Source organism: Carassius auratus, chromosome 50 (genome assembly GCF_003368295.1).
Source record: "Carassius auratus strain Wakin chromosome 50, ASM336829v1, whole genome shotgun sequence".
NCBI classification, from domain to species: Eukaryota; Metazoa; Chordata; class Actinopteri; order Cypriniformes; family Cyprinidae; genus Carassius; species Carassius auratus.
This window is the reverse complement of record NC_039292.1, coordinates 10,620,584-10,632,723: the sequence shown is the minus strand read 5'-3', so window position 1 is coordinate 10,632,723 and position 12,140 is coordinate 10,620,584. Positions and strand designations below refer to the sequence as shown.

The following is a 12,140-nucleotide window of genomic DNA, read 5'->3' as shown; positions in this document are numbered from 1 at the left end:
CAAAAGTTTGAAGCAAAATTGACGCGCGTCTGAAGGGGCGGTCACACTAGACTTTAAATGTGCAAAATTATTTCGGACACCGCTGCGAATATGGGCGGGAGCAATATAAAACGGTCTCTCTTCAATTATCACAATGTGGATTATATTGGTTGTGCTGTATGATTGTCTCAGATCCAATCAGATCAGTCTTCTATTTTAAGTATCCGTTTTAACAGAGAAAACGAGGTCACTTTAGATACAGCTACAATTAACTTTATTTCCTTGTCTTTTTTATTAAACAGATACAGTCCAAATCCCCATCTACACAGCACTTTACAGTATCAGACACTTAATAATGAGACACAGACCCAAGAACATGATGACAGACAGACAGGAGAAGTGAAGGGACAGGACCAGCAGTAGTTCTCCCAGGACGCTGTCTCTCGGGTGGGACGGGACAGGTTGTGCTGTCTGAGGCATTTCACAGTAGATTCCTGTCCAGCCCTGGTAACACTGACAGGTGAACTTTTGCTTCATGTCCAGGATATCGTGGTTGTTGAGGTGGCCGCTGACGTGGAAGCGTGGTCCACGGATGCTGTGGTTGAGGCGGATGCTGAAGAAGCGAGGGTTGAGGTGCAGGTAGGCCCCAGAGTCCAGGCTCTTACGGATGCATTTGCCGTTCTTCTTGCACAAGGCCTTACTGCACAACTTAGCAGCTGAGGTCACATTGATCACATAGTGACCCAGTGGACCGTCAATGTACTTCTTGACTGTCAGGCAGTTTCTCTGCACAAAGACAAACTAATATTAGATATTATTATTATTTTATTTATTTATTTATTATTGATGTTGGTTGATGTCATTGTATTGAGTGTAACAGTGCCATATTGTTAACTAAAAAAAATTTATTCAAATAAAATAAAAAATATATATAAATATTAGATTAAAACTTTTCAGAATTAGAAAAGGTAGATCTAAAAATGAATGTTGCCTTGGCGTCTTACTGAAATAAAACGTTTAAGTACTAAAGTTACTAAATATATAAATAAATAAAAAACTTATTAAAGTATCATTAATATACTATTACAGCATTCATATTTTAAATTATTTGTCATTTTTATATTTATATTTAGAAATTTTTTGTGGTGTGTTTCTGTCATTTTTATTAGTTTTTTCCTTTTAAAAAAGGTGTCTATATAGTTTTAATACATTTTTATTGTAGTTTTAGTTAAGATAAACAATCAACTTTTTGCATTGGCAATAAGCTGAAATCACATTTATTTTATTTTATTTCAGTTGATGCTTATTTCATTTCAAGTAACAGATGTTTTTTATGGATTTAGTTTTTTTACATTTAGAAATTTTTTTCTCATGTAATGCTCATGTAAAGTTAATAATTTAATAACACTGTTAAATGTTATATTTGGAAAATCTGTATTATCTAGAATCTCTAAATTCACTTGTAGCATTTAAAATGATTGATTTTAGTTTTCTTTTTTTTCTTCTTTTTTTTGTTGTTGATTTGTTAGAAAAAATAATATGAAAGACTGGACATCATCTTCATTTTTCTCATGATAAAGTGTGTTTCTATTGAACTCTACTTGTCCAAGCTCATTTACATGCGAGACAAATAAACATAATTCCCATTATGTCATTAATTGAGATGTCCCTTTTGAAGATATGAATTGAGGATAGATAGTTTCCAGAGCTTCAAACATGTTTAATATGTTAATACCATCAGCTCACACAGATGCTGATCACCTAATATTGTTGGTTATCATGGCTAATGCAATCAATCCAGTCAAGGAGATTTAATGGTTGCATAACATTTTTAGCATGTAGAGAATTATTGATTCATTCATTAAATTTGCTCTGTGTCTGATGTATATCACAGTAGGTAAACTTTTTAAAATAAGAAATTGAAACTGGAGGATCATGTGACACTGAAAGACTGGAGTTATGATGCTGAAAATCCAGCTGTGCATCACAGGAATAAATTACATTTAGGAATATCCTGAAATATAAAACAGTTATTTAAAATTGTAGTAATATTTTACAACATTTCTGTTCTACAATGTGTTTCGATCACATGAATGAAGCCTTGTGCACCAGAGACTATCAAAATTTTTTTATAACAATCTTACAAGCCCTGCACTTTTGAACAGAACTGTAGATAATGAGTACCTGAGATCGTGCATATTCAGATGAGCCCCACAGGACCACCCCTGCGGCCCCCAGTGCTGCGCTCTCTCCTATAGTGTGGACCAGGTCACTCTGTTCAAGATTAATACAGTATTTCTTTTTGTTAATGCAGAAAAGCAAGAAATCGAGTTGCAGGCCTGGAGAATACATTTGTTACACAGTTACTGTTGCTCTTTTGTAAGATTTGGCATTTGTACATCGGCCGTGAATGATACCTCAAATCATGTGGCTTACTGAGGAGAGGTGTAAAACTGAACATTTGGTTTTCACCTGGTGGGAAATAAAACAATACAGTACACCCACCTGTATAAAGTTTGGTCTGTAGCTTGTACTATCACAATGAACATATGGAAGCTATCGGTTGTAACCTAAACTAGTCATAATAAGTACATTATGTTGTGATGTACCTCACTGTATAAAGGCGGGTGGTCCCATCAAACCGAAAACACGACTGCAGACCTACTGCAGAGGGAGATTTGGAGCATTCCACTCATAACAAGCTGACAGATGAGTGTTAAAGCATATCTCTGGCATTTAAGATGCCGGGGTGAGGGTGATTTAGGGGGGTAAGTGATTAAAACAATGTGTGTTTGACAGGTTCCTCTAGATGGCTGGAAAGGGTGCTAAGTAGTGAGTTGGTAATGAGCAAAGCAACTCAGTACCAGCTTTTTAAAAGACTTGTTTTTTTTTTTACTCTTTTTGTTTGTTAGTTGTTAAATTTCTTCATAAGTTTACATTAGATGCATTACAAACTCATCCCCTTTAAAACAAAAACAAAAACAAAGCATGGCCGCTGATTTGAGCTAGTTAAAGCTGGTCCTGAGCTGGTTATAAGTTGGCATCTAGCTCCTGCATGACCAGCTCATGACCAACTGGACCAGCTTAACCAGCTGCCATGCTTCAAAACATACCTAACCCCCATACTTGCATACTGCATACTTGTTCCTCTATGTTGTTATTGTTGTGGTGTGGACTTTTCTCTTCTAGTAAGAATTTAAATGATTAAATCTTCAAGCTTATCGCTACAGTTATTGTTCATAGTGTGAACAGGCCTTTATTTATTCGTAAGTTGATTTCCTGAGTATAAACAGTGTCCCTCTGTGGTATTTTGTTTTGTTTGTTTGAGAATCCCGACCAGCTCAGCAAAGCAACATTGGCTCAACCAATGGTGTGCATTTAGGGATTGGGCTACCTGTTTAACTAACCAATGAAAAACAAGGGGAGTGTTTGAAGAAATTAGTTTGAAAACGAATATTTTTGCTATTCTGTTTTTTGACAGCAGTTGTGTAGATACTACAAACATCACTTTTAATATAATTTAAAGTTTTCCCCCTTCTTAAATGATAGAAAAGGAATTAAAAAAAAAGAAATTACGAGAAATGGTTGAAGCCTCAAAATTGGTTCTCCATGTTTCAGCAAATCACAGCATATTTTTCAACTCCTATACCATAGTTCAAACTTAATTATTTACCTTTTGCCCTATATTTAAATGTTTTACTCACCTCTGATAGGACAACAAATGTGTATGCATAGAAGGGTCTGGAATAAACAAAAACAGGCAATGTATAGTCATTCCTAGCAATAGAGGCAATCCGCATGGCCTCCTTGACACGATAGTGCACAAATTTGACAGTATTAGCTGAAGACTTGAGCTCATAGTCGAGATAGATGGAAGGATAGAGGGCTGTACTCTCTTTCCACAGCCACATTAGATGATCATTGCGCACAGGCTCTATATTAGGACACTCTCCTGTGTAACGCAATGGATGCTGCTTGTAGCCATAATTGTAACAGTCAGGAAACAGGTAAAACCCCCAAAGGCCATGTGGTCGTCGACTCTCAGCTAGCACCAGTGTTGAGTTCATGAATGCTTGTCCGTCTCTCTCAAAGAGCTCCTTTGCTTCATTCTCTACTTTACTTTGTGGCCAATCAGGATGCAGTTTCCTTGTAAGCTCCTTGGATTTGTTCCGGTAGATGTCCTTCGATCCCCAATTGCGAACCCACTGTGGTCGCCAGTCTTCCCAGTCGATGACACCAAGCCCGTGGAAGTCCTTGAAAGGTATGAGCTTATCGATGTCTGCTCGAGCTTTGCTGAGGTGCTTGCTCAGGCTTTGGTTCTGAGGAAGGCCTCCGTTGATGGGAATGCCAGAGCTGGTGTAGTAAGGATAATATCCCAGGTGACTGTGGTAAAAGATGGTCACGTTGGGGCCGCTCAAGGTTTCGTTGTGGTTTGCAACAATGTCGAAGACGCTAAGGTCCAAATCAACCTTGTAAAAGAGACAGACAAGATGTTATTCCCAACGTTTGGACCACACACAACATTTGCTAGATTATTGACATGTTCAACCTTGAATCGAAGACGGCAGGATTCAGTAGGTGCATTCCACACCACCACAAACGGCCGATGGGGTAACAAAGGTGTCCGGGCGTGCTTCAGCTGATCCGCCCAAGCAACCAGCGATCCACACACTGCCACCACCAGAAAGCCAATCAGAGCCATCACCCAAATTCCCTCGTAGATCACTCAACCCACATGCCACAACCTGAAGAGAAACAGAATATGAAAAATCACATCACTGCTGAAAAAATTATTACATCATAAGGGTCATTTGGCAAGGATCATCAAAGACATACAAGCGAGGACCATCGAGCGCTCATGATGTGCTCCAGATTCCACAACACAATGATCCTCTGTATTAAACCCAATTAACTATCCCCTCATTTCAGTGCTCATTCAAGTAGTTTATGCACACAGTACCACAGTACAGTAGTAATCTAGCAGAACTGGGTATTATTTACTAATTACTATAGTATTTATGAATATTTTGAATTGGCTTTTATTTTTACATTTTCAGTTTACATTTAGATTTTTAGTAATATTTTTATGTGCTTTTTTCACTTTTATTTATTTGTGTATGTCTTTTAAAACTATTTAGAATTAATTTATTCAATTTTTAGGTTTCACACATATTAAGGCTAATTTCTCAGTCAATTTATAATTTTCGTTTAAATATATATTTTACTTCAGTTATTGAAAACTCTTTTAATGGTTTTAGTTAACAATATCAACACTGTCTAGCTGTAAATTACATACATTTCAATAAAAAAATATATATTTTAATGTACACATGTACAATTGTGCTGCCATCTGGCAGAAATAAATTGTTGTGCTTTAGATGATTCTTTGCTTTTTCTTTAACAGACTTTTAAAACTCATACAGATTTTTCCCCTTTCTTCCATCACTCTAAGAAATAAAGGTACAAAATCTGTCACTGGGGAGGTACCTTTTCAAAAGGTACACTTTTGTACCTATTAGGTTCTAATATGAACACTTTAAGGTATAAAAATGTACCTTTTGAAAAGGTACCACCCCAGTGACAGCTTTATACCCAAGTTATTTCTGAGAGTATACAAAAATGTAATAGATCAATAAATACAATGTATTTGCCTGAAAATTGCTGTTAAGATTTTGCTCAAAGGAGCAGTTTTACCCAACTAAAACAATTTTGTTGACAATGTCTAGATTTACAGGATTTATATAGACCCTTAAATAGCCCCTTGAATATTTAGTAACTTGGTCATTTTGGTTTAGATAACACAAGAAATCACGTTGAATGACATGTCATAAAGTTTTCATATCACTATTTCTATAATTTACAGGAGTATTGGAGTACTTCATTGTTATCTTATTTTTCCTCCTCTCTTGATTTGACATTTGAAAATGACATGTGTGTTACATTAAAATTCCTTGCTAATCTCCGTCAGATTCCTCTCGTGGTTATGAGTGTGTACACTCAGGGGGCCTCGTAAAGAAAGCCGTCTTGAATGTGCCTGTTTCGGCTTATTTATTTTTCAAATAATTCTCTAGAACAAGTCTTGTTCAAAGAGAAAATTAAGACGTAGAAAGCATAAATATCAATTCACCATCTGAAGGGTTTCTCCTCAAAATATTTTTCATGGAAAACATCTCCTTCTCGTGGGTTTGTGGGAGTCTGTCAGACAAAATAAAAGGGATGATGTAGTTTACGGTACATGTGGAATATCTGCATTTCCTCTTCCAGTGAGATGGCAGTGAAACTTGCCGATCTAACCAAGAGTAACAACGTGGTGAAGTCACAGAGTCTTTTCATAAACCACGACCATCTGCACTGTCCAACCACAAAAAAGACCCCCCAAAAAACCCGTCTGAGACATACTAGCACTGCTTTTTCCTCACAGACAGTGCTTGAGGGACAACCAACTGCTTTTTCTTTCTCTTTTTAGAGACTGGACTGACTGAATCCAGATGTCTTTGAAGCTGCACTTAATGCTGCAGCATTGAATGTAAACCTGAAAATAAAGATCAATAAAGGAAATTCTGGCTTTTGCTGCAATTGCAACTACAGTATCTGTTGTAACCTCCTAACTGTGACTTTACATTTCAAAACTGTAAATGTTTCTAACAGTGTAAAGTGTAGCTGTAATCTTAAAATTTTGCAATTTGACTCACAATTGGAATTGCGATCTCAAAAAGGCAGTTCCAGTATTATGACTCCCAACTGCAACTTAATCTCACAATGTAACTGTCTCAGAATTTTGAGTTTGTTTCTCTGAATTGTGACTGTCTCAAATTTTGACTTATCTCATAGTGACTATCTCTCACAATTCTGACTTTAAATCTCAAAATGTGACTTATCTCTTCACGACTGTCTCACAGTTGCTGCTTTTTCTTGAAGTTACAGTGTTTCTCCCATCTGTCTTACAAGTCTGAGTTTGTTTCTCATAATTGTAACTTTATATCTCAAATTGCATAAGACTTATCTCATAGTGACTTTATCTCGCTACTTTATTTCTTACAATTTAAATATTAAAACTGTCAAATTATCTCACAATTACGAATATCTCATAATCTAAAACACAATCTAAGAAAAAACTTGTGAAATCTCCAGACTTTCTATATAATTGTGACTCTATGTCTTGCAGTTGCAATATTAAACCTCCCAAATATAACTTTGTTTCACACAATTATGATTTTGTTTCTGATAATTACGATTTTATATCCTACAGTCCGTGTGACCAGAGTTTGACAATATTAAACCTTCCTAAAATAACTTTATATCTTACAATTGTTTTCATAACTCTGATTTTGTCCCTCAAAGTGACTTAATATCTCAAATGTGAATTTGTTTCTCATAATTGTGACTTAATATCTCAAAATCAGACTTATCTCGTAAAGGCTGTATCTCACAATTGCTGCTTTAGCTCCAGACTTTATATCTTGCAATATAACTTTGTCTCACAATTATTGTTGTGACATTGTATCTTTCAATGGGACTACAAAACTCTGAAATCTCACAGCTTTAACCCTACTTTACAATTGTGAATTTATTTCTTATAATTGAGACTTCATATTATTTAATATGGCACAATTTTATTTATTTTTTTCTCACAAATACATTTATTACTCCAAGGCAGACACATGTTTGAATAGTAACCCTTTTCTAGTAAACCTCATTTCTCTCATACAGTACTTTGTTCAAACCAGAGCATTTACTTCATACTGTAACCAGCACGCAGGAATAAATACAGTGGTCAGCTGCAATCAGAAAGCCTCATGCTGCAAACCTCTGAATCTTGTGTTCCCTAATTTGAAAAGTAATCTGGAATAATGGAGACAGAGCAGAAAATAAATGGGGGCAAGCCCTCTGCTAAACCTAAAAGTGCAGAAACATCATGCTGCTTCCAATAATTTGGAAAAGACTGTCATTTCATAGAGATTTTCCAAGATTATTCTTGTAAAGTTTGCTACTGAGTAGTCTTGACCGTAACAAACAAATACTTCCCAAAACATTTCATGATGGCCTGTTTCTCCTAAGAATTTGATATTTACCGCCTGTTTGAGCATAAGTGTGTATATGTGGGATACGTTACATGAGGTAAAGAATGAATGACTGCTTTGCTTTGCCTTAACAAGGAACAGAAGAAATGAGTCAGCAGATGAGTCTTTTGCCTGCTGCAGTATGTATATGGAAATATGTTTATAACCGCTGTTGGTCAGGTATACAATATAGAAAAAGGCTTGTAGGCAAAGTCCAATGTTAATACCTTTAAGCACCTAAAACGAGTACAAATTGACATGTAAAAAAAGCAGAGTATAGTTAACAATAGGTATATATACAGTATATTACAATTGTAATTTTATACCTCCTAACTCTAACTTTATATCTTGCATTGTGACTTTATATCTTTATAATTTTGACTATATCTCTTAGTCGCTACTTTCTTTCTCGCAATTGCAATTGTATAACTCCAAACTGTGAGTTTATGTAGTATCTCGCAATAGCTTTATATCTCACAAGTCACAATTCTGGGTTCCGGGTTCTTATAATGGCTATATTGCGTTTGCTCATCTCTGGCAAACTGTTTACCAGTCACGTTTCACAATCGGCAAAGCAGACTATGTTACGCGATTACCAACACATGGTGGGTAACTCGCAAAGCACAATGTTCCTTCCTCTTTTCCCAGCACGATACCATTAAAAGTATCAAGTTTTTTTAATGTAGCCTATATAAATACACACACACACACACACACACGTTTGTTTGCTGTCTCTCTACAGTTGAACGGTTCGCATGAAGCAGGTTGTCCTCACAATGAATACACTGGTGTTGCTGAGGGAGGCAGCTATTGAAAGCCTCTCGAGTCGGTCTGCTGTGAACTTGTCCCGAGTCCAGTCCTAATTAGGAGGAACTTGCTCTACACACACACTTTACCACCAAAAAGCTCTTTTCACTTGCCTTGAACATTTTGGTATTACTTCTGGTCGGTTTCCATGTAAGAGTTTTAATGGTCATTAAGTCCACAACAAATAAGTGATTTCATATGCCAGCTCATTTCCTTTGTGAAGACTTATTATCCAGTGGCATGTTGACGTTATGTTTAATTTGTCAAAAAAAAAGTTGTTTTTAAGAAAGTTTTTTTAAGCCTATTAATGATTTACATGTACTATAATAGTACCATACATTACTGGTAAAAAATAAGATATTAAAAACAAAAATTGTTAATTTTCAACCATTCAATTTTTTTATATCGGTGCATTCTTGAAATCAACGAAAGCTGAAGATAATTTGACTTTCATAATTATTTGATTCCCATAACTTTGGTGTCCAAAGGGACTCTTGAAAAGTGCAAGTTTTATAAAGCATATAAATATAAGCTTCAGTATCTGCTTTAGGACTTTGAATCCTATATTTTATTGAGCTTTGAATACATAACTGAAAACATGATAAAGACAGATAAACACTCTGCACTAACCTTTAGAGTCTGTTCTCAAAAACGAGATTTCCTCAGCAGCCGCTGGTTCCACATCCGGTGGATTATCTTGTCTTTATAACGAATGTCCAGCCGAGTTGTTTTGTTGTTCAGAGATATCACAGTTATCAGGGTTTGTTGAGTGGCACTGGCATTGGCGCACTCTTGCATTGTTTATTGATTTGGCTCCTCCTCATCAAGCTCCAAAATGAAATCAACTGCAATTAGTGATTACCAACATGCCAAAGCAGTGTGCGTCAAATCCGTTTATATGTATTTTATATATTTATCTGTTTTATTTATTTAAATAATAATAATAATGCATCATGAACAAGGCTCATGTTATTGAGCCATATAAAAAAGAGAGTGTCTAGCCTACAAAAGCATCATGTATTGTGAATATGCTGAGCACGGCACTAAGAAACACTTGATATTCGTTCTTGTATTTAAACAGTTGTGAAAACACAATCGTCCTTCTTACAGTAATGCAATCTGATGGTTGTTATGGAGAGTAAATCCGCTGCTGTTTCTGTAATGTCAGATAGCTTAAGTTTTCAGACACAAATGTTTAGACTGCATGAAAAGGTGGGAGCCAGTATCTCTGGCACTTTCCCGGGACCACCTGCCATTTTCTTCCTATCTTCTTAATGCGTATTTTCACACATTCATACAGCATTACTATTTCCTTTCAAATATGATGATAGTTTCTTTTTTCTTCGAGAGGACTTGGTTTGGCATTTCTAAATGTTCAGTCGTGCATTCCTGTCAGTATTTATCGGATTTTGTTACCCACATAGGGGAAGCTACAAAGACCGAAGGAAATCCACCTTCTCAGCTCGCAAAACATGAAAATGCATACTTCAACAGTATTTGGTACCACAGACAGATCAAGGACTATGGGTAGGTTGCATATTCTTATGTAACAGTACCGGCCAGGTGGAGCGAGGGATTTGATCTCAGTCAGCAAAGTACAAATACAGTGTGAGGAGGTGTACGGTTACCAGTATATCCCCAGTGTAACATCTGAGAGCTTTGCAGGGAATATATATGGTTGGCCTAGACAGTATCCTCCAGGTCTGGCTCCATTCACGAGCTTGGCCCACTTCCCGAATTCTTCGGCCCACCCTGATGGTCCTATAAAAAAACTATGAACTAGTTTGGACGTCTGTTTCACAGCTTTTTGTCTTGGAAAGGGCAAAAATTGTGATGGCAGAACATCATAGATGGGGGAAAAAAAAGACCAGGTTTCAGTACATTACCTGATATAAAACAGGTTATTTAAAGGGATAGATCACCCCATCCCCCCCCCCCCCCAAAAAAAAATAAAATAAATAATCTGTCACATAATCATTCTTATGATTACTTTTGTTGTACATAAAATGAGATATTTACATTACATTTATTCATTTAGCTGACGCTTTAGCAAAGCGAATTACAATTGCTATATAGGAGCAACTAGGGGTTAAGTGTCTTGCTCAGGGACACATTGGTGTCCCACATTCGATTCGAATCCGGGTCTCTCACACCAAAGGTGTGTGTCTTATCCTCTGCGCAAACACCACCAGAATGTGCATATTTAGCAGAATGTGCAAGATGTGCAAGAATTTCTTAGGACTGAAGCAAAAGGAGACGTCTTTAGAAGTAATTTGATCAGTTAATGTAAGAAACAACAAAACTGGTTTGCAGTAGGCTAATTAAAATAAAGATCAAATAAAATCAAAATATTCAATAAAATATATACATTTTTTAAACTTGCAATTGAAATGTTGCCTTGCCAAATTACTAAAAACAAGTAATTTTAAGTTCAAGTACTAAAATTACTAAAAATGAAAAAACAAGTTTTTTTTCTAAATTTTTAAGAACAAAAGTTAATAAAAATTAATCTTGAACTAAAATGCAAACTGCTAAAATACAAATAAATGATCATTCAAATATTAAAAAAATATAAATATTACAATTTAAAACTATAATCCATATCAGAAAGAACTTTGTTGCCAAGTATGTTTGCACATACAAGGAATATGTTCTGGTAAAAACACATTCCTTGTATGTGAAAACACATTCCTTCCAGTGAAGAGACATGTATGTGGTATAAAGATGGAATAGAATAGAATTGTTGAATAGTGTAGTATAAAATAAATGAAGGTAGTATTGCATATCATTTTATTGAAAAGTAAGGGAGAACATTTAACTGCTCATGAAGCAGATTGCCTGGGGGAAGAAGCTTTTCTTGTGTCTGGTTGTCCTGGTGCTGCTCTGTGCTCTTTGAGTGTGTTCAGCTCCAGGTTGTTAAGACTGCACCAGACAGCCAGCTACTCAACCTCACTTTTATATGCAGACTCATAACAGTCCTGGATGAGGCCGATGACTGTAGTATCGTCTGCAAACTTCAGGAGCTCGACAGAGGAGTCATTAGAGGTGCAGGTGTTGGTGTACAGGGAGAAGAGCAGTGGATAGAGCACACATCCCTGGGGGGCGCCAGTGCTGATGCTGTGGCTGTTTGACATGAATTTCCTCAGTCTCACAAGCTGTTGCCTCTCTATCAAAAAGCTGGTGATCCATCGACAGGCAGCGCTAGGAACAGAGAGCTGGGCTAGTTTGGTCTGGAGGAATGTTGGGATGATGGTCCACAAACAGGATCATCTCATAAGTCCCTGCTTTATCTAG

General features: G+C 36.4%; 1 protein-coding gene across 1 annotated transcript; it reads right to left on the bottom strand.

Annotated features, from left to right (window-relative positions):
• LOC113066979 (hyaluronidase-like) lies at positions 1–9,580 on the bottom strand. The gene is made up of 5 exons (XM_026239148.1): positions 9,477–9,580; positions 4,529–4,724; positions 3,684–4,448; positions 2,164–2,253; positions 1–765 (listed from the first exon to the last, which is right to left on the bottom strand). Exons 2-5 carry the CDS (start codon positions 4,679–4,681, stop codon positions 313–315), a joined length of 1,461 nt encoding a protein of 486 aa, XP_026094933.1. The 5' UTR covers positions 4,682–4,724; positions 9,477–9,580; the 3' UTR covers positions 1–312.
• Between the last annotated feature and the right edge of the window lie 2,560 nt (positions 9,581–12,140).

Coding starts and splice junctions, on each gene's coding strand:
- LOC113066979 (XM_026239148.1), bottom strand. CDS start 4,681: ATGGCTCTGATTGGCTTTCTGGTGGTGGCAGTGTGTGGATCGCTGGTT. Junction 2,254..3,683: donor CATTTGTTGTCCTATCAGAG/GTGAGTAAAACA, acceptor AATCTTGAACAG/AGTGACCTGGTCCACACTAT. Junction 766..2,163: donor CTGAATATGCACGATCTCAG/GTACTCATTATC, acceptor GTCTTTGTGCAG/AGAAACTGCCTGACAGTCAA.